Below are 24062 nucleotides of genomic sequence, written 5' to 3' on the forward strand. Positions count from 1 at the left end.
CAACTGTTGTTAATATGGCAAAGGATAGTACATACCAGAGTAAATAGTGCTCCACAACAAAATGTCGAACTTCTGAGAAAAAGATAGAAAATGTTGCAAAGCATTTTGTATTATTGTACATTAGCTCTGGTTGAAAACCTATGTGGGTGCATGATATTCATGAGTGACTTCATTTCACCTTGTGCAAAAGAAGTAAAGACAGGGAGTCCACCATGCACTTGGTATGCCTTATTTCACTTACATATGATGAAGATGTGATATGGTAATCAGCTTTGTTACGTCCTGGGATGATCTTATTGGCAACGACTAGAAAATGAAGCCAGCCATAAAGCGTTCCATCACCTTTCTGCAGAACAATTTACTCATATGCATACAACATAAGAGCTCCATATCATCTGTAATTCGAGTGATGAATCATCAGAACTGTAAACAAGATGCATGGTTGTATGTACAGTTAGTAGTTTCATATTAAACACACTATGAAGATTACCAATGATTAAGTATCATTCCAATCATCGTCATCTTCATAATCTTCATCACTTCCAGCAAAAACCTGCCGTATTGCATTTGCTTTTTCCAAAATAGCAGCCACATTAATGTTTGTTTGAGGCCTAGGAATATTCTGCTTTACCACAGAAGTGCGTCTCAAGTTGAATGACCGGGTCCTTATTTGCTCAAGCAGAACTTCTCTTTCATCTAAGGGCTTGGCACTTATCGAACGGATCTCTTTTGGAACTTTCTTAAGCATGTTTTTGTTATGTGAAGCAATGGCTTCAATGAGTGAATCCCTTCGTTCAATGGGGCCTTTTCGTATGACATGCACCAAACGTGGAGTTGTTGCTTCCTGCATAGAACTCTCAGCACTTGACAGGGGAGGAAGTGCCAGAGGAATTGGAGGCTCAACTGCTTCAATGGGGCACCGACCAAGAGAATGGTGAAAGCCCTGCTTCCTCTGTCAAAGCCATCTTCCTCCGGATCCAGAATTGTTAATATCTCCTCACTTGGTGGATTGCTTCAACATCTGGGAAACGCGACTCTGAGAAAGATATGCGAAAAGTTCAAATTGAAACAGAATCCACAATTTCTTCTGAATTCATGCCAAAAGTACCAAAGAGCAGACGATCGAATTGAGTTGATTGTTTCATCGTATTCATATCACAAAATTCGCAATTACAAAGGCTTTGCATCTGGAAGGCCATCAACCCTCCATATGCCATTTTGCATTACGTTTTGTTTGGGTTTTTCTTTTCCATTTTTAGTTTAAATCTGTTTTGTATTTATTGTTATAAATTATATTTATTTTTATTTGTTTTGATTTATATTTATATAATTTTAGTTAATGTTCGATTTCTTTTGTATATTTTTAGTTATAATTTTTTTTAAGGATTGATTTGTTTTGATTTATATTTATATGTTTTTAGTCCATGTTTGATTTGTATTAATATATGTTATGATTGCATTAATATATTAATTATATTAATATATTAATATGTTATAATTATATTAATATGGTACTAAATTTATATTATTATTATTATTATTATTTTTATGATTGTTATGTTTGATATATTGTTTTATAATACACATGATTGTTATTGCTATATTATGTTTGTTATCAAGTTTCCAACAAAAAAAAAATACAAACAAACAAAAAATAAAAGAAATAAAAAATTGTTGTGTTTTGTGATAATTGTTGTTTTGAAGGATTTAAAAAGTAAACATTGGCATATGAAGGATATTGGCAATTTATGATATGCAAATTGAGAGAATCATGAAAATTACAGGAATTGATTGAAAGTGCAAGAGTTGGTACAAGTGCAAAATTAAAAAAAAATTAAAAAAAATTTCCACAAAATTCACACAGGTTTGAAAATAAATAATGGAACATTTGGAAGAATAATTTAAAAGAACATTTGGTGGATTATTTAAATGATGATTAACTTGCTTAGAGTTGGCAATTTGATATTGTTGTATGCTTTTATAACGTACTATTCTGTAGGACACAACAAATCTATAATGCCAAACTTTTCGCCATGCACAAAAGTCATCTGACACAAACATGGAGTATTAATTTTCATGGTTATTTTAAAAAATGGATTGATATTAATATCATGATTAAGTCAACTTTAACACTTTGTCTATCCTTAATTTGTTTTATTTGGTATGAAATTTTTGCATAAGAATCATGAAGAAACTGGACATTTCTTCTAGAGCACACTTATGTTTTCTTTGTACCAAGTTTTTTACAGGCTACAGGATAATCAAGTGATCATAAGGAGATTACATTGTGACGACAATTGGTCTTCCAAAGACTAAAGTCATGGAAATTTTTAAAGACAAATCCAACTCTACAACCACTTCTTTGCAACTCCCTTTTTGCAAAAGATTTTGAATTCCACCAATTGTCAAACCATAAAGCATGACCTTTCCATATCCATTTTTCACAGCAAGAGTTCTTATTCACACCATGCATTTCCTTACATCCATTCCTTACAAGATTATTGTCATTTTCCATGTCATTACCATTTCCCTTCATTTCCGCAAATAAAACCCTACTTCTATGGATATCATTGAGTCAAAGTCCTAGAGTCCAATTAACTTTGTAAAAACACCTAGAGGCTTGCATGCCTTAATGGCAAGTACTCTTGCCAATGAACAATGGGAGTACATTAATATCCCTTGTTCGTTGGATCTTGTAGGTGACTCGACCACGCCAAATTTATTCCTACCTACAAAGATGTGTTAGGCATCCTGACTCCCATTGCAATCAATGGTGGGAGATCTTGTGTTGGCTAGGGACATTCATTAACGGCCACTAAGTCAATAACTTCTTGCTATGACATCGACACATTTAATCACATAGTAAGATTTGTGCCATCGAGCGTTGAAGACTTGAAGACCCATATTTTGTAGCAGATGAAGCCAAGTTTCCTTTCATTGTTTTTCAGTTTGTCATCACTTGAGGACAAGTCAATAAATAAGGTTGGGGGGGAAATGTAACTTATATATATTTTGTATACCTTCCAAGCCTTATAGATTTTCAGCCATATTCAGCAGACTCATCAGATTCATCATCCAGCAGCAGAGGATCCAACAACAGATATGACTTTCAGCCATGTTTAGTAGACTCCTTAGGTTCATCATCTAGTAGCAGAGGATCCAACAACCAATACGATAATACAGATCCATCTTTCATCCACAACTTGAAGAAGAAGCTTCAGATCAGAATTGTGGCAGCTGAACATGCATGATTCATCCACTTCCTTAGGTAAGTAAGGTATGATGTTTTCTAACCTTTAATCTTGAAATTCTTTTTAGATGCTAAAATGATGATATTTGGAAAATATTCCACTATTTCACTATTTCCTTTCTCATTAAAAATTGCCAAAAACCATCAGTTGGGGAGGGGGGAATTTCACACTTCATTTTTTTCCTCATTCATATTACATCTTAACCCACATAGTCTTCCCACAATAAAAACTACTACAAAATGATGAGCATATGATTGATCTCAACAAAGTAAATAATGATTGTAAACACAAGAACCAATCATTAAAAAGAGATCTCAACAAAGTAAATAATGATTGTAACACAAGAACCAATCATTAAAATATGTAAATGCTTTGCAAACAAATAAAAGTTATCCAAAGATGTGAAAAGTTAAAAGGAAGTCCATGATTGAAAGATGTTTGTTACACAAGAACCAAACATCTTGTAAAAGGAAGCTCATTTAAGAATCAAATCAAATAAGTCATTGTAGTAGCTTGCATGAGGACATGCAAGAGCTTCAGTTGGGGAGTATGTTGGGCTCCAAAAATGTCATACAAATATCACTCATTACCATACATTTTTCACCTATGCTTCCATTATATCACTCACTATTCACCACCTTGTCACTCCATTTTCCCTACTATTCACCATTAATGGGTCTCATTTATATTTTCCGAATATTGTTTATTTTTAAGCATTTTTGAGAGAAATTCTTGATTAAATATTAGAAAATAATATATTTTACTTTATATATGGAAAGTGGGTTGTTTTTGTGACATGTGTAGGTTCCAAGGAAGCTTCCAAGACACCTTTATGTGGCCTTGAAGGATCAAATTCGAATTTGAGAAGATAAACCTCATGGAGAAGATCATGATCTCATGGAGAAGATCAAGGACAAAAGGGGGTTATGTGTCTAGATGGTTGAGAAATGTATGGAACTAAAGAGAGATTAGTGGATCATCATTATGAGTTTGTTATCTCATCCCATTGTATAAATAGGAGTACCTCCTCCATTCCAAAGGGGAGGACTCTTGGAGCATGTATCCAACTTATGATGGAATAGAATAAAGGTTCATTTTACATAAATTTCCATTATATAGTTTTAGATATAAGTTGTCTTAGTGTAGTAAATGGAATAATTTGTCACTTTGTTCTTAATAGAATTGAGCTCACTCTAAAAGGATGAAAGAAACATTTTATTTCATAATAGATCTTATTTCATTTAATTGCTTAGATGTTTGAGGATTTGTTTGTGATTGATGAATGAGTTTTAAATTAAAATCTTATCAGCATATGAGGGGATAACCAAGGGTCTAAGTTAGGCTCTCTCTCCATTTGATTTGCATGATAATTGAAATTCATTCTTTTGCTTTTATGTTTCAAGTATTTCATTTCTTATGCTTATGAATGAATCTTAGTTTAGTTTGGATTAGTATATGAGGGGACAATCAAGGGACTAAGTTAGTCTTTCTCTCTATTTGAATCTGAACAACAATTAAAGTTCATTCTCTTGTCTTTATTTCAAGTTTCTAGTTTTATGTAATCAATGATTTCTTTTCAATCTATGATACTGTAGGGAAGGACAACCAGGACCTCCTTAATTAGGAGCCTCTTCCCTTGCATATTATATTGAATTGTAAATAATTTAGTTAGACATAGAGTTAGTTGCCTACTCCTGCATATATTTTGTTGGCACCATCACAAGCTTACGAGTTTCCCTGGTTGATAATTTAATGAAAGCAATTTAAGCAATTAAATTTCCCAACATATGCTATGAGATTTCCATTGCTTATATGCCTTAACTTTCTGCAGTGTGTGTATCTATACATTTTATGTGATTCTTTTGGCATATATTATATGTTAAAAATGTATGAAACCTTAAGTGTTTCAGTTTGATCGCAGAGTCCCATATTTGATCATTATGTCGTTTTCTACCTTTTTCTCACCTTGAGCTCCTTACCAGAAATCAAAAACATAAATTACAACAACTTTGGTTGTATTTATCAAATATAAATTCTGTTGGAACATTCAAAACATAGTGAAAATGGCATATTGAAGAATAATGATGGTAGAAGTCAATCAAAAGTGAGAGGAAATTAAAATACCTCTAGAAAATAATCACTTGAATTGAACCTTCTCTATAATGAATTCAATTCGGGAATGTGCACGATGGGGATCATTCAAATATACTAGCAAAGACACAATTCAACCAATCTATAATTTTTTCTACATGGTAGAGCCATTAATGCTAGTTTGTGAGGATGATGAACCATACTCCCCATCCCTTGTTGATTTGTTTTCTCAAATTGTTTGATTTCTCTATACATTGTCACTACTTTTGCAGGTTTATAGATCCATTCAAAATGTAGATATGTGGACTTGGAAGAAGAATTGAGGGCCTATATATTATTTCAGAATGGGTGCACAATTTATTTTTTTAAATATAAGTGAACTATTACATATAGCTAAAAGAGGTATATGAATAAGGTATGTTTCAATGTTCTATATAATCCAAAAATCGGTAGAGAGAGTTGCATTATTTAATATGGTCAAATTGATGTAGAGGTTGGATAAGTTGGAGAAGAAGGAAAGGTAAGGAAGAGTAGATATTTTAGTGACTAGAAAGGTTGAAGACATCAAATACATTACCAAAAAATCCTACAAACATAGAAGAAAAGAAGACTCCAAGCACTTGCTACTGTTAAAGTGCCTTCAAAGATTGAGAACAAAAACTAGAAATAAGCATGGAAATCAATAAAGAATTAGGATATGTACTAAACAATGGACCTACTATAATGATAGAATAAAACTAACATGGCTATGTTGAAGAGATATTGGACAAAGTGTATATGCATATTGAAATGGTGCACCTATGTCTAGGAGATGATGGTTGAGGCTAGTTGTCTACTAAAAAAGGACATCATGAAAATTTTAGTGTCTAAATTTCACGCATGAGTTAATTCTCCATGCTTTCCCCTAGAAAAATATTCATTGTGAAATTACCAAATATAGTGGCTCTTCACATCTACAGAAATCCACCCTGCAATGAGAATTGGACCTAAATCATGCTACTTATACAAAATGGACTAACTTATAAGAATCATACTGGGTCAAGGGACATCAAAATCTCCCCTCCCAATCACACCAAAAGGGGTTGGTCATTATAATATTCATATTAAATAGTTCCTCCTCCAGTGTGAGCACACTAATCTCCATAAAGGTAAGTGGATCTATAAAATACATTTCAAATACCCTGGAATTCTAGCTCTCCCAAGTATGAGAATTTCCATAGAAATGATGTTACATAAACTTTGTTGAGTGTCAATTTTATTTACTATGAACCCTCTGATGAAATTTGTTGGGGCTATTTCCCTCAAAGTTTATGAAATATGTGCATTGATCTTTCATCTTGCTTGAGAAGCAATTTTTTGATTATAAATCTTTCAAAAGTTTGTCTAACACTCTCCTTTTGCATCCTATAGAAAATTGAGTTTCCTATGTTGTATCATGCATGTTGTAATTAAGAGGATAAAATGCATGCATTCAAGAAGAGACCTAAATTTCAACAAGAACATCAAGAACACACATGATACTCAAGAAGTATTTGTGGAAAGGTTAACCAACCGAGTTCATATTCCTTCTTCGTGAGTATTTGTGTGTTGGAGAGATGGTTGAAACAATTGCACCCACTCCAACGACTCATTTTTTATGTTTTCTTTATACATTTATCATACATTACATATATATTTATACATTTATCATGACATAATGAGTGTTGCATTCAAAATGAATTTCCTTTTGTGACATAGTGTGTGTTGCAACTCCTAATAATCGCAATGCATGGTTATAAACTTTCATTCATCAAAATAAAGGGAAACTTCCAAGTGAAATATTTTTTTTTCCTTGCAACACAATGCTTATCACACATCAATTTTTTTAATTATTACACATCACGTGGTGGTAATATTTCATTTATCACAATAAATGTAAACTACCAAATGAACTGTTTTATTCTTTTACCAAGGAAAACTTTCCATGTTCTTGAAGGACACACATTGTCTCACAATGAAGGAAAGTTTGTGAAAATGTGAGATGTCAAATGTAAATGAAGTTCAACACATTCCAATATGTCGCAATAACGGAAAGTTTGTAGTGATGCAATATTTCACAAGGAAAGTTCTAGAAAGTATGTTATGTCGCACATAAATGAATGTATTTATGATGCAATGTGTTGTGACAAAAGAAATTTTGGAGCAATGTGATATGTTGTGATGGACAACAATTTATGTGTGATGGTATGTCACAATGAAGGAAAGTTTGAGAAATTATTATATCTCACATGTAAAAAATCTTTGATGTGATTTGATATGTTTGCAATGATGTGATTTCATGATCAAAGGTGTTTTAGGTGTGATATGCAATGTTTTGTGATGATAAAATTTTTGTTGTGATGTGTCTTATGTAAATAAACTTCGATGTTATACAATATGTCACTAGAATGAAATTGTGGAGTGATACAAAATGACATCATCAAAGTAAGTTTACATTTGATTTGGTGCAAGAAACCAAATTTTAGAAGATGCAAAAATTATACTTTTGAATTGAGTAGATCCAACCCAAATGAAAATACAATATATCATTTGATTTACAATGATGTGTTGTATCACACGAGACAAAGTTTTGTGAGGATGGGTTATGTCACAACAAAATAAAAATAAAATGAGGTGATATGCATGGAAATGTGACTTAGATCCTTTTAGTGTGATACATTGCTTCAAAAAAGAACATTTATTTCATGCAAATGATCACCCTTCAAGACAATTGTTTTGCCTTCAATATTCTCCATAATGCATTATAGGAAAATGAAAATCATTGTGATACATAGGAAAAGAAATAATTTTAGATCTATCATGTAACAGCAAAATATAGATTTCCTGCGATACATCGCATCACAAAAAAATCTATTTTTCTATAACAAATAACGTGGCACCAAACATTTTCTGCTTTGGCTACTAGTTACACCGACATCTTAACAGGTATGATACACATTGAATGAAATATTTCCTTAGCTGTGATACACATTCAAAACTAATACACATGATATTGCATAACCCTTTTGTTAACTTACTTTTTATACCTTCAAAAACAATTACTAATTTAAATTTTATAAATAACTTTGTAACACTTCAACCCTCATAGGAGTCATCACTTTATGGAAAAAAATTGCATGTATCATTTGATTTAAAATGCATTTACATACCAATATATACGATACTCATGAGTATGCGTAAAGTACATTTAAATATCTTACATATCCCAAATGAATCTGTTGTTGGGTGGTCAACTTGTAATATGTATAACAGTTTTTAATGTAAAAAGCGAGTCTGAATTACACAAAGTTCCATGTGATTTAGAACCTTGATCTTAGGAGTTATGGTTTACTTTAAATCTACTAGAATATTCTGAAAATCAAAATTCCAAGATAACCAAATCCAAATGGAGAAACCGCACCATCAATAAATATCTAACACAATTCATTATTAACAGTAGATATGTAGAGTTAAATTTGAATATGTGTGTGTTGTGTTGTTGTTGCTGCAACATTAATATTGTTTTCCCAAGTTCCTCTCCCTTCTCATCCAAACTAGTTGGATATGTGGCTATATGCAATGGTGTTTTTCTAATCATTTTCTACAGTGATTGTATGACCTAATCAATGAGCTCACCTTTGTCACCAATTATTCACAACCCCCACCCAAATACAAACAAATAAAAAAAGAATGTCAATACAAAAAGATCATTAATATGAATAATAAAGAATATATTTATTGATACTGTAATGTTGGAACAATAGAGTTGTGTCTGAATGTATTTTAGATATGATGGTAAATCGAGTAGGAGATTCATTGATGCTATATGTATGTGTATAATGTTGGAACAATATATTTTTGTCTGAATGTATTTTAGATATGATGGTCAATGAATCTCCTACTAGATTGACCATCATATCTAAAATACATTCAAACTCTATTGTTCCAACATTACAAAATCAATAAATCTATTATTATCCTTATTGTTCATATTAATGATCTTTGCGTATTCACATCCTTGTTTGATTAGTTTGTATTTGGGTGGGGGTTGTGAATAAGAAGTGAAAGGAGAGTGCGTTGATTAGGTCATACAACGAATATAGAAAATGATTAGAAAAACACCATTGCATGTGGTCACATTCTAATTGGTTTGGATGAGAAGGTAGAGGAATTTGGGAAAACAATATTAATCTTGCAGAAACAACAACACAACAAAGAGGGATGTAAGGTTGTGGGGATTATGGGTCTTGGTAGAGTAGGAAATACCACCCTCACAAAATAATTCTTTAATCGTAAGTGCTTAGATTACTGTGGATCATGTTTTTTGTTTGATGTGAGAGAAGATGTTGGTAGAATTTGTTTACATTCCTTGCTGGATAAATTTGTAGAGGGCATGACTTCATTGGATCTGAAAATAGACAACATATATGATGGTATATGAAAGATTTCACAATATCTCACCTATTCTCAAGCTGGATCGATCCGAAGGGTGTCATTGGCGTCATCTAATGCCCATTTATATTCTTTTATCTATAACCACATCTCCACCTTGTTGGAATATGTATGCAGAAGGTCATTAATGATATATTAATAGCATTGGAGGAGCTCTCCTTTAGCTGAATTAGAGTGGCATTAATGCATTTAGACATCCCCTATTCTAGCTCCCTTCTCGAGGATGGAATTCTCAATAGCTGACATGCGACAAAGTTTAAAAGAAAATATGTGTGGCAGTCTATAATAGGATATAAAGAAAAAACACTTGGTAGGTTGTAATTGGCTTTTGAATAACAACGAAGGTCAGTGGGGAATCATCCCCTTACATGATGCCTTTGAAATAATTAAGATTTTTATTTATTATTTTTGTTTTTTTTCATAATTTTATCTCTATTACAATTTGTTAGGGGATGTGTGACACTTTGTACTCAATCATGGTTGAAGAACATTATCATGTCAACTATATGGCTAACTTTAATTCTTTGACTTACACTAAACACTAAAACATTCACCCCCTCAAGTTTATGTTCACGTAAATCAAATACCAAGGTTACTAAGATGGTATTAGAAATTCAACTTTAGATTTTACTAATAAGGCATGGTTGATACTATGAAGGGCTATATCCTGTTAGCACATAAATTGACAAAAATATTTAAAATTGTTTAGTGTAAGAGGCTTTACCCCCGTTACTCCAAAAAAATGATAAAAAGTGGAAAAATTGTTCAAGATTGTGATTCATAGTGTAATTGATTTTGCCCGATGCTATAAAGTTGATAAAATTGTACAAAATTTAGGAAATGTTTATTGATTCAAAATTAAATGTATATAAATAAATTTACTAAAAATATATATTAAATTAGGAAAAATATAATGTTTTTCAATTTTAAATATAAATCACTTTGTTAGGGTAGTTGGTGTTTGATGGGTGCTCTTTAACCTAGGAAGAAACATGGTGGTCCTATTCTTTGCTTAGAGGATAAAAACAACACCAACAACCAAGCAAAATATTATGCCTTGTATCTAACTCTCAAGATGACCTCTCCCTTATCTATACCCTATCATCATTAGCGATTATAAGAACACTATTAGACATATTTAGCTATGCTCCATTCCTATGGACACCAAATTGTTTTCAATATTTCTATGCACCTCCTCTTTCCTTTCTGAATTCCCCTCTATCTCTTACTGTCACGTACTCAAAATCAATCATTCTCCAAGATATTTCAAAGCTAACCTAGTAATCTATGGAAAAATGGGGGACCTCAGTGTTAATGACTAGGGTTCCACTTTGCACATTCCATGAAAACCCCCCTCTAATTAATCACATGCACCTTCTAATCATGAAATTATCGCACCCAAGTCCCATGGCAGTGTGAAAGTGATTGCATCACATTCAATTAACGCTTCACCATAATAAATTCACTGCCCTCATATCATTTAGCATACCTTTTAATAAGTTCCCATGCTCCTCTTGAAGCTAAGGTGGGATATTTTCATTGATCTAGGAGCTAATGGGGGTGTACTACCTATCATTCCTACATGAGGTATCAGTTGGTGACAAGACCTAACACAATGGCTTGGCTACTTTATATCCCTTTGTTTAGTTATGTTGGGTTGTCTCCATCCTGAATTTCAGCCAGGCTCTGCTCCTCTCAAACACAGAGACTCTATCATAGTATCTATTGAGTCCTCAAGCATTATTTCACATCCCTTTTCTTAACATTTCAATATTTTCCACTTATTTGTAAGCTTGAATTAAGACCATTTAAATATTTATATGTGGAATTAGGATCCATATTTTCTAATGCATTTATTTAAATATTTTAACTTTATGATTAAATCTTAGAAAAATAACATGTTTTCACTTATCCTTGAAAGTTAGATAAGTTTGGTAATGATTATAGGTATATTTAGAGATTCCAATAATTCACATTTTCACCACCTAGTCTCAAATTTGAATTTCATCAACCATTAAATATTTGTCATTAATTTGGATAATCTTTAACTATCTTTGATGTGGAAAGAACCTTGGACCATACGTAATATAAGTTTGATTAGTTTTTAATTATTTGCAGGGATCTTGTAATTATTTGCTAGTTGATTTTTGGTTTCTACTTATTACTAAATTGTTGTAACCATAAGAGAGATTTGTGTATTTGAATTAGTTATTTTTTATCTTGTTTTGAAAGAAACTTTATTTATAAATAATAGTGACTTTTCCATTTGAAAAGAATGGATCTTGGAGTGTATGTTCATATTGTGATGTAATAGAATAACAATTCTTGGTATTTCTCTTTACATGTGTAACACCTCCCTTCCACCCCCTTAAATATTCTTGGGATGAGGAAGGTGTTACCAATTGGACCTATATCCAAGGTTTGTTATGAAGACGATATTAGAAAAAAGTTCATTTTTGCAAGTTTGCAAAAATTCTAACACTACAATTATGATCAGCTCACTGAGCAATTTCTTACAATATAAAATTTATCTCAATTTGATTTTTGGATAAAACGTTATGCTCATTTAAAGTTTAACCTATTAAAAGAGGCCATGCCATCATTGGGAACCACGTGGCACCCACAATTCCTCTGCTAGGCCTTGGAGGCACTATTATTCCATAACAACAGGGTCCATTAGGAACTTACACATTGGAGATTCAGGTCCACATCACACCAGAGTAGTCACTACTTAAGTGATCTCCACTACAAGTTAGCAAGTTATCAAATCTAGTAGTGGTGGTCTCTTGGTGGCAAGGTTCCACAACTAGAACCATAGCTAGAGCAACCCATCCTCCATTTGACAATCTTTAAAAGGTTAACACAACATTGGCAATGAGTGATGGGCAATGACAAGGTTTCACGTTGGAACCACGGTTGGATCTGCCTGATCTCATTAACACACCCATAAAAAACTTAACACATTGTTGGTAGTGAGTGGTGGGAAATGACAGGGTTCCATGTTGATACCAACAACTAAGGTCCAACACCTCCATTTCATCTCGATGTATCGATGTTGGAATTATTTCCTCACCTCACTCTGCTCCAACCTCAATTAAAAGTGTCGAGGTATGAGGTCCAATACCGCATCAATCCATGACACCTCAGTGCCTCACCATCAAGGTTTCTTGGCTTCCCACCATTCCACCTTAGCTAAAAATGTTGAGGTATGAAGTCTAAGACCCAACGACTTCAATCCACTGTATTGTGTGCTCAAGGTGAAGCTCACCGATCCACATCATCTTGACATCAATGTTAGGGTATTCCAACACATAGGAAATAGTTAAGTATAACTTGGTCTAGTGTAGAGTTAGGTAAAGTGTGTTTCTTTACTATGTAATTTTGTAACTTAAAATCCGATGGTCACGATATGTAGTGATCTGATGGTTCATTCTCTCCTCGGTATTACCAACACTTGATCTGTGGCTTAACACCCGATTGGTCCATGATCTCTATTTAAAGAGCATGGAGGGTCATTTGTAGGGTAACTATTCATGAGAGAAGCTTATGTAAAATTTCATTATTTTATTAATGAATTGTCTGAAGTGGTCAAGTTGGCTCAGGCCATGGACTGTTTCCCTCTTTGAGGGTTTTAACCACGTCAAGAATACTGGTGTATTGATCTGTGATCTGTTTACAACGGTGTCCTTTGGTGTTCTATCTGTTGGCATTATGGCTAAAGTGTTGTCCTTGATGGCAACCCATTCAGGTGATAGATCACAGTACTTCAAGTCAGCAGCAGAGATTGATGATCAGCTATCAAATATTGAAGAAAATAAGGGGTATGCAGGTACACCTTACATAAGGTGCGTACACGCAGGTCAGTGTTACATAAAGTGCGTACATACCCGCAGTTATCCCGTTTAGGAGGTGCGTACCCCCAGTGCACACATTTCAAGGCAAAGAAATTCACATGTGGGGTTTTCTTATGTTTTACTCTTGGTATTTAGCCGACGGTATTGGGTTATTATGGTGTCGGCTCGTGGTATTGATCCATGTTTTAAGGAAGAGCTTTCCTATATAAAGCAAAGGAGATCATTTGGCTTGAGTATGTTTTGGGTTGAATATCTTATGAGGGCTAGATCTGGTCTAGATCTAAATAAGGCGAATCTATTGATGGACTGAGATCTCTTCGGCGCATGTTCAGATCTGTAGATCTGACTGTCTGAGTTATTTCTAAAGTCTTGAAATCATCTATGCCCGAAGGTACGCAGGTATAGTGAAAGAAAAGTGCATGCATACGCAGGAACGAAGCGTTTCAGGTGCACCGGTACGCAGGCACAGAAGGGTTTCAGGTGCGCCGGTACACAGGCACAGAAGGGTTTCAGGTTCATCGGTACGCAGGCACAGAAGGGTTTCAGGTGCACCGGTACGCAAGCACAAAAGGGTTGCAGGTGCGCCGGTACGCAGGCACAAAAGGGTTGCAGGTGCGGAGGTCCGCAGGCAGTTCAATGGACTCATAGCGAGGTACGCAGGCGAATAGTTGAGCAGGGTGCGTACTGTAAGCAGGCAAGCAGTTGAGCAGGGTGCGTACTGTAAGCAGGCAAGCAGTTGAGCAGGGTGCTTACGTAAGCAGGCGAGCAGTTGAACAGGGTGCTTACTTCTCTTAAAATCTTTGTTTATCATTGTTGTGTTCTGGGTTTGGTCCTATTATTGTTGATCTGGTTACTACAGTTGATTGGGTGATTCTCTTATACTTGATGATCATTTGATGCTTATGGATCCAGTTTGAAAATTTATGAAAAGTGGTCCTTGTAAGAAAAGAAGTAGGGGGTTGTAGCTCCCTTCCAGGAGAGACTGGAAAACGAGAGAGAGTTGTAGCTCTCTGCAGGTTGCAGCCTGCGTACTGGTAAAGGACTGCACCAGTACAAAACCATTGTAAAAGGAGTTTCTAATTTGAAAGAAGATAGAGACATATTGCAGCAGGTGGTTTTCACCCACATTGGGTTTCCACCTTACATCTTGTGTTCTTTGGTGTGACTATCTGTTTTCTTTGTTCATAATCATTATTTTATGGTACTGACATGCAAAACTAATTCAAAGAACAAATAAGGAATATTTATTAAAAGAATTAGATAATACTGATTCACCCCCCCTCTCAGTATTATTTCCAACAATTGGTATCAGAGCAGGTCCTTCAGAGAAGCTTGATCGCTTGAAGGTAGATCGTTCATCATGAGCAACTACGAGAGAGAAGCATCAATCAGGCCACCATTTTTTGATGGGACAAACTTCAATTATTGGAAGGTAAGAGTTACTGCCTATCTTCAATCTCTTGGTACAGAAGTTTGGGACATCGTAGAAACAGGCTACGCTTTTCCTTCAGCTACTCCTACAGATGCAGCCGAGAAAAAGAAGTATGAAACAAATGTGAAAGCAGTCAGTACTCTATTAGGATGTATATCTCAATCAAAATTCATGAAGGTAATGCACTATAAATCCGCAAAAGAGATATGGGACAAAATTGTCACGAGCTATGAAGGAGATGAACAGGTAAAGCGTGCTAAACTTCAAACTCTCAGAATTCAGTATGAGACTCTCAAAATGTATAATGATGAAAGTGTGGCTAACTATTTTCTTCGGGTAGATGAGGTTGTTAATTGTATGAAAAATTTGGGTGAAGAAATAAAAGAGGCTATTGTGGTTGAAAAGGTTCTAAGATCATTGTCCCCCAAGTTTGAATCTAAAGTATCTGCAATAGAAGAAAAGGAAAATCTACGAATTCTTACTATGTCTCAGCTACATGGAATTCTAACTGCTTATGAAATGAGAAAGGGAGGTCCATCAGACAGAAGAGAAGCTGCTTTCAAGGCATCAGGCAAAGGAGATTATTATGAAGCAAGCCACATCCCAGAAGAAGAGGAAGAAGAATCAAATTTTGTCAGAAATCTTCAAAGGGGTTCTGGAAGGTTCAGAGGTAAGTTACCTTTTAAATGCTTTGCTTGTGGAAGAGTAGGTCATTATGCTGCAAAATGTCCTTATAAGGATAAAGGAAAGGAACCTGCTAGATGGAACAAGAAACAGAACGCAAATAAGAAAAGCTACTACACTCATGAAGATAGTGATGGTCTATCAAACAGTGATGAAGATGAACAAGGTAATGAATATAAGTTGTTAATGGCATTTGAAGATGATGATTATATGGATGCTATAGATGTGGATAACCTTTATGATGAAATTACTAGACTCAAGAGATGTATAGAAGAAAAGAACATGATCATTGATACTCTACAATTTCAAATTGATGAAAAGGAAAAACATCTTGAAAAATTAGAAGGTGAAATTGTTGGTCTTAGAAAAGAGATTGAGAAAACAAAAGCTATTAATCTCAAGTTTGTCAAAGGATCTGAAACTTTGGATGAGATTATCAATGTGCAGCGGTCTCCACTAAACAAGACAGGTCTGGGCTATAATGGAGAAACTTCTCAAGCATCCACCTCAAAAAGTTATCTTGATGCAGCAAGAAGAAATGAGCAAAAGCACAATGAAGATCATCAGGTAAAGCAGGGACGAATTACAAACAGAAACTATCAGGGGCAATCCATCTTAAGGGTGAACAAAAGCTACAACCAGCCACAGGTAAAATCTTCTCAATTTGGTTCAAGAATAGATGACAATAGAAATTACAATCAATTGGCTGGTAGATTCGATAACCGCAGAAGTTTCTTCAATGGACAATGCTTTTCTTGCCATAACTTTGGTCACAAAGCAGCTCAATGTGTTGCATATAAAACAATCATGACTAGGGAAGCTCAAAAACAAAGAAGTATGACCGGGATTACAAAAAGGACCTATAACAACTTTTCGGTTCTTGAAAATGAAGTTGAATGTTCTATTTGCAATAACTTTGGTCATGAAGACTCTGAATGCAGGAGCAGGTTTCAGCAGAAAAAGGAACAAGCCTCAAGCACCAAAACATGGAGAATAAAGGAACCACAAACAGAAAGATGTGGGATAGCATTTTATGCAGAGGGACAGGAAAATCTATGGTACATTGACAGTGGATGTTCGAAGCATATGACAGGTGATAAAGAAAAACTTGAGTCATATTCTGCTCTAGAAAAAGGAAAGAAAGTCTCTTTTGGAAATGATACTCCTGCAACTATAAAAGGAAAAGGCATTGCTCAGTTAAAAGAAAAGGTCAAGGCTGGAAATGTTTTGTATGTTGATGGATTGAAGCATAATCTTCTAAGTGTCAGCCAGATGTGTGATCAAAGAACCGAGGTTATATTCAGATCAAATGGATGTCTTGTTCGTGATCTTGATACAGGTAAAACAGTGATCAAAGGCAAAAGAACTCCAAATAATCTGTACATATTTGAAGAAGGACAACAACAATGCTATCTAAGCAAGGATGATGAGCACTGGTTATGGCATCGGAGGTTGGGACATCTAAGCTTTTCACAAATAAGGAAAGCATGCAAATATCAGGCAGTTCGCGATCTTCCAGATATCAAAATTCCTGACAACACCATATGCAAATCATGTCAGTTTGGAAAACAAACCAGAACTAACTTTCCAGAGAAAGAAGGATCAGCTAGCATGCCTCTTGAGCTAGTACATACAGATACATGCGGTCCTTTCAGGAAAAGAACACCTCGAGGAGAAGAATACTTGATATTATTCATTGACGATTTCTCCAGGTTTGTTTGGTTAGGACTTATGAAGCACAAAGATGAAGCATTCGAAAAATTCAAATCCTTCAAAGCCTTGGTTGAAAATGAATCAGGTCACAAAATTAAGTGCCTCAGATCCGACAGAGGTGGGGAATTTACTTCAAATGAATTTTTCGATTTCTGTGAAGAACATGGGATAAGAAGAGAATTCTCTACAGCAAGAACCCCTCAGCAAAATGGAGTTGTGGAAAGAATGAACAGAACAGTCCAACAAATGGCTCGTGCTATGCTTGATGAGTCAGGAACTCCCGCAACTTTCTGGGGTGAAGCTGCACATGCTGCGGTTGTTATTCTCAACAAAACAAATGTCCGGGTGAACAACACTCAAACTCCTCATGAGCTCTGGAGTGGTAGGACTCCTTCGGTAAAGCACTTCAAAATCTTTGGGAGCAAATGCTATATCAAGAATACTGATGAGCAGCTTGGCAAACTTGAACCTAGAGCAGATGAAGGCATTCTTCTTGGTTACTCTCCACATAGCAAAGCATACAAATGCTACAATAAAAGACTTGGCAGAATTGTTGACAGCATTGATGTAGTGGTTGATGAGAAGGGATACATTCCTAGGCAAGTACATCATGAAGACATCGAAGAAGATGAAGGCTACCCCCAACGACAGAATGATGAAGAAGAAGAACCTCAAGAAGAACCAGAGGAGCAAACAAGAATAGAAGAAAAGACTCCATCCAGATATGTTCAGAAGAATCATCCAGAATCTCAGATTATGGGGCAGAAAGAAGCAGGTGTACAAACAAGAAGAACAGTTGCAGAAGCTTCAAGCTATTTGGCATTACTCTCCTCTACTGAACCACAAAATGTGAAAGAGGCATGCAAAGATGAATGTTGGGTGAAAGCAATGGATGAAGAACTTGAGCAGATCGAAAAGAACAAACTTGGGAGCTGGTTCCTAGACCAAAAGATAAGAATGTTATCGGAACAAAATGGGTCTTCAAAAATAAATTGAATGAAAATGGAGAAGTAATTAGAAACAAAGCCAGACTTGTTTGTAAAGGGTATGCGCAGCAAGAAGGAATAGACTTTGAAGAAACCTTTGCTCCTGTTGCAAGACTTGAGGCCATCCGAATGTTCCTTGCTCTCTCAAGTTTTCAAAACTTCAAAGTATTTCAAATGGACGTGAAATCAGCCTTTCTGAATGGAGACTTGGAAGAAGAAGTGTACATTGAACAACCAGATGGGTTCATTCTTGGAAATGATCCAAATCTTGTATGCAGATTGAAAAAGGCTCTCTATGGTCTCAAACAAGCTCCAAGGGCTTGGTACTACCATTTGGACAAATATCTTCATCAACAAGGCTTTTCAAAAGGATCAGCAGATAGCAATCTTTATATAAAAGTTGAAAATGACAAATTGCTAATACTTGTTGTGTATGTAGATGACATTATTTTTGGGAGCAATGAAGAAGCTATGAGTCAAAGTTTTGCCTTGGTCATGCAGAAAGAATTTGAAATGTCCTTGCTAGGAGAACTGACATATTTCCTTGGTTTGCAAATCCAACAAAAAGAAGGAGGAATCTTTTTATCTCAAACCAAGTATCTCAAACAGATTTTGAAGAAATATGGTATGGAAGATGAAAAACCAGTATGTACACCCATGGTCACAGGATGTAGCCTCAGTGCAAATGATGAATCTGCAGCAGTACATCAACCAACCTACAGATCTATGATTGGAAGTTTACTTTATTTGACAGGTACCCGACCGGACATCATGCATGCAGTTGGAATAGTTGGAAGATTTCAGGCAAATCCGAAGGAGACTCATCTTCAGGCAATGAAGAGAATTTTCAAATATCTTCAAGGGACTCAAAATTATGGCTTATGGTATCCTAGAGATACAGATCTTACACTTCATGCTTATACAGATGCAGATTGGGCCAGAAGCGTGGATGACAAGAAAAGCACAAGTGGTGGTGCGTTCTTTATGGGTTCCAGACTGGTATCTTGGTTCAGCAAGAAACAAAGTTCAATTGCCTTGTCTACAGCTGAAGCGGAATATGTTGTTGCTGCATCTTGTTGCACCCAACTCCTTTGGATGATGCAGACTTTGCAGGATTTTCAAATCACTTGTACACCACCAATCCCCATCTTATGTGATAACACAAGTGCAATCAGCATCTCAAAGAATCCTGTTATGCATTCAAAAACCAAGCACATACCAATCAAGTACCATTTTCTCCGGGAACAAGTGCTTGAACAGAAGGTCAAGTTGGAGTATGTTCCTTCTAAGGAACAAGTTGCTGATATTCTCACCAAACCATTGCCCAGGGACACTTTTGAATACCTCAGGCAAAAGATGGGGGTTGTTGATGCATCATCTTATTGCTGAACCTCTTCTGATTGATGGCACAGGTTTAGGGGGAGCATATAATGCATTGTTGGAATTATGGAGGATGTGCAAAAGGAGATCTTGGAAGTAGCTTCAATATGTCTCTATCTCTTTCATGGTGGATTATGGTTCTTCGTTGCAGATCTGGTTCATATTCAGGGGGAGCATGTTCTTAGGGGGAGCATAACCCTTTGCCCTTGATGTCAAAGGGGGAGAATGAAGCTGAAGTTTTGAGGTTGCCATCAAGTCCAAAGGGGGAGATTGTTGGCATTATGGCTAAAGTGTTGTCCTTGATGGAAACCCATTCAGGTGATAGATCACAGTACTTCAAGTCAGCAGCAGCGATTGATGATCAACTATCAAATATTGAAGAAAATAAGGGGTACGCAGGTACACCTTACATAAGGTGCGTACACGCAGGTCAGTGTTACATAAAGTGCGTACATACCCGCAGTTATCCCGTTCAGGAGGTGCGTACCCCCAGTGCACACATTTCAAGGCAAAGAAATTCACATGTGGGGTTTTCTTATGTTTTACTCTTGGTATTTAGCCGACGGTATTGGGTTATTATGGTGTCGGCTCATGGTATTGATCCATGTTTTAAGGAAGAGCTTTCCTATATAAAGCAAAGGAGATCATTTGGCTTGAGTATGTTTTGGGTTGAATATCTTATGAGGGCTAGATCTGGTCTAGATCTAAATAAGGCGAATCTATTGATGGACTGAGATCTCTTCGGCGCATGTTCAGATCTGTAGATCTGACTGTCTGGGTTATTTCTGAAATCTTGAAATCATCTATGCCCGAAGGTACGCAGGTACAGTGAAAGAAAAGTGCGTGCATACGCAGGAACGAAGCGTTTCAGGTGCACCGGTACGCAGGCACAAAAGGGTTTCAGGTGCGCCGGTATGCAGGCATAGAAGGGTTTCAGGTGCGCCGGTACGCAGGCACAGAAGGGTTTCAGGTGCGCCGGTACGCAGGCACCGAAGGGTTGCAGGTGCGCCGGTACGCAGGCACAGAAGGGTTGTAGGTGCGGAGGTCCGCAGGCAGTTCAATGGACTCAGAGCGAGGTACGCAGGCGAACAGTTGAGCAGGGTGCGTACTGTAAGCAGGCAAGCAGTTGAGCAGGGTGCGTACTGTAAGCAGGAAAGCAGTTGAGCAGGGTGCTTACGTAAGCAGGCGAGCAGTTGAACAGGGTGCTTACTTCTCTGAAAATCTTTGTTTATCATTGCTGTGTTCTGGGTTTGGTCCTATTATTGTTGATCTGGTTACTACAGTTGATTGGGTGATTCTCTTATACTTGATGATCATTTGATGCTTATGGATCCAGTTTGAAAATTTATGAAAAGTGGTCCTTGTAAGAAAAGAAGTAGGGGGTTGTAGCTCCCTTCCAGGAGAGACTGGAAAACGAGAGAGAGTTGTAGCTCTCTGCAGGTTGCAGCCTGCGTACTGGTAAAGGACTGCACCAGTACAAAACCATTGTAAAAGGAGTTTCTAATTTGAAAGAAGATAGAGACATATTGCAGCAGGTGGTTTTCACCCACATTGGGTTTCCACCTTACATCTTGTGTTCTTTGGTGTGACTATCTGTTTTCTTTGTTCATGCTCATTATTTTATGGTACTGACATGCAAAACTATTTCAAAGAACAAATAAGGAAGATTTATTAAAAGAATTAGATAATACTGATTCACCCCCCCTCTCAGTATTATTTCCAACACTATCTGAGGAACTTACCCTGTAAATTCCTACATGGTATCAAAGCCAAGTTGAGGGCCGCATCCGTTGGTGATCCAAATCTGAAGCTGGTAGAACTGCATCCGACTGCCGTTTCCTAGATCTACTGTTTCTGATTGCTTTCGGCCGAGAGGACTACTATATTTTGTTTAGGAGCATATGTTCTAGTGAGGAACCCCTTTCGTTTCACACGAAAAGGTTTCCGGTAGCCCTAGCTACGTCAGTTTTAAGATCTGGAGGTATACCGTGTTTATTTGCAGTTTCTAGTTATTTTCTCTCTGTTTATTTAGGTTTATTTATCTCTTTGTTTTTTATTACCGGATCTACACAGTTCATTTCTAGGTATGCTCTTTTCCCTGTGACTCTGTGCGATCTGGGCAAATTAGAAACAGAAAGGAAGTCTTTTTTCTCAGGCATATTCTCTTTTCCGCCGCGCTTTAGTGTGATCTAGGAAAATCAGAAACATTGAGGAAAATTATTAGTTTCCAGGTAAAGCTAACTTTAAACCATAAGGTTTGTTTTTTTTTTGTATGTCCATTTTGGGTTTTGTGGTTTTTGTTTTGTAGGAAAAAAAGAGCTTTCTCAAGTAAGCACTCACCCTAAAGCTTCGGTGACTATAAAAAAAGAAGAAGTTACTTTATGAGAATAGAGGTCTTGAGTTCAAGTCTTTCTTTTTGTTGAGTTATTTTTTCAAAAAGCACATGTAACTTACGCTTTAAAGTTACTTTATGTAAAAGTGTTCTCACCCATTATAAAAAGTGAGTCACTTATAATTCTAAAGTCTCTTTATCTTTTATTTAAGTTACAATTTAGTGGGTAGCTCATAAAGTACTAGTGTAAAAGTGACTTTCACTTATTTATAAAAGTGAGTCATATATTTTTTTTTTAAAAGTGAGCTAATTAGATTAAGTTTGGAAACGGGGTGGATTTTTTTTAAATATGACATTATCATTCATTTCTGCACATTCCCGCACTTCATCGGCATCTTCAACAACGTTTCTTCAAAAGCCATAACTTCTTCATTCGAAAGCCTTTTTCAAAGCCGTTGTTTTGAATCAGCCTAATTTTTCGAGATCTTCCATTGGAACACTTAGTTTTAGCATATATAGCTTTAGTTTCTATTAAAATTGAAAGTCCATTCCAAGTTATTCTTGACAGCATCAACTACTTCCAATGGTGGTCCTACATTGTGGATTTACTTAGAAGGAAAGGTCTTTACAAAATAGCCTCAGACCAAGAAACCAAACCAAAAGATGAAGATAAGGCAGCCAAATGGGAAAATAGGCAAGATCAAGCACGTGGGTTGATAGAGATGTCTATTTCTATAGACCTTAGATTCCATATCGCAAAACTTGATACTCCTAATGAAACAATGAAACAAATCACTAAAGTTTTTGAAATTAAAAATAAACTTAGAGCCCACCAACTCAAAAATGAGTTTCTTACATTGGACCCCAATAACTTTTCTTCCATTGAAGATTTTTTGTCCAAGTTCAAGACCCTTAGACTTCTCTTGGAAGGTGTGAAGGTTAAGAAAGAAGATGGTAACCTTATCTATTCCATTATTACTAAGTTGGGACCAGCCTACTCTGTGCTTGTTTCCACCTTCCATTCTACAAGAGAAGCATTCATTTCTCAAGGACAAGATTAAAGTCCCCTTCCTTTGATGCGTTTTGTGATTCTTTAATAAGAGAACAAGAAAAAATCTTACACCTTGTTCTTCTTAATCTTGGAAACTCTTCTAAGAAATCCTTAGCCCCCCAGCAACAACCAAATTCAAAGAATCCCGAGAAGACGTATCCTAAAAAGAATGGCCCTAAACCAAACAAGGGTCCTAAGAAATTTCAGTCTCAAAATGAAAAATCATTTCAATAAAATGATAAGGCAAATAAAAACAAAGGGAAGAATAGTAATAGACATTGCCAATTTTGTAATCGATATGGCCACTTAGAATCCAAATGCTTTAAGAAGATGGAAGCCTTGGAAGCAGCAATGAAGAAGTATAAAATCCATTTGGAGCACTCTTGAACTTCAACTTCATCTTCAGTAATAACACTTTCTGCATGTGGTTGTCAAACATCTCGGCCTGCATATGCACTAAATGTATCTTCTTCTTCTAATTCTCATGAGTGTCTCATTGATTCTGGAGCTTCTTATCACATGGCCAAAAAAAAGCCATGTTTTCTTCTTTAAATGATTGTAACACCAAAAATATATATGTTGGTGACGATAGATCTCTTAGTGTTGTAGGGATTGGAATTGTTCATATAGACAATGGTCAATTTATTGATGTATTATGTGTTCCAACCTTATCCTGAAACCTTCTATCTTTATATCAGATAACTCTTTCAGGTGAAGGTAAAATCGTTGAATTTTCACCTCACGATGTTGTAATTAAGGACCTAAGAGATCCTAGACAGATTTTAGCTACTGGCATTGTTGATGATTCTAAAAGGTTG

At 35.9% G+C, this 24062-nt stretch overlaps 1 protein-coding gene across 1 annotated transcript in view; it reads right to left on the reverse strand.

Moving 5' to 3' along the window:
- Positions 1-222: 222 nt before the first annotated feature.
- Positions 223-24062, reverse strand: part of LOC149156133 (protein SCAR2-like) — a 31694-nt gene continuing 7854 nt past the window's right edge. The window contains exons 2-3 of the mRNA XM_089444654.1: positions 491-952; positions 223-395 (exon numbers count right to left, since the gene is read on the reverse strand). Of these exons, the coding sequence (XP_089300780.1) occupies positions 497-952 (456 nt within the window). The 3' untranslated portion in view covers positions 223-395; positions 491-496. The remainder of the gene's footprint in view (positions 396-490; positions 953-24062) is intronic.

The sequence above is a fragment of the Pinus tabuliformis genome, chromosome 9 (genome assembly GCF_031772625.1).
Source record: "Pinus tabuliformis cultivar Carrire ecotype Pingquan chromosome 9, CPIR1, whole genome shotgun sequence".
In the NCBI taxonomy this organism is placed as follows: Eukaryota; Viridiplantae; Streptophyta; class Pinopsida; order Pinales; family Pinaceae; genus Pinus; species Pinus tabuliformis.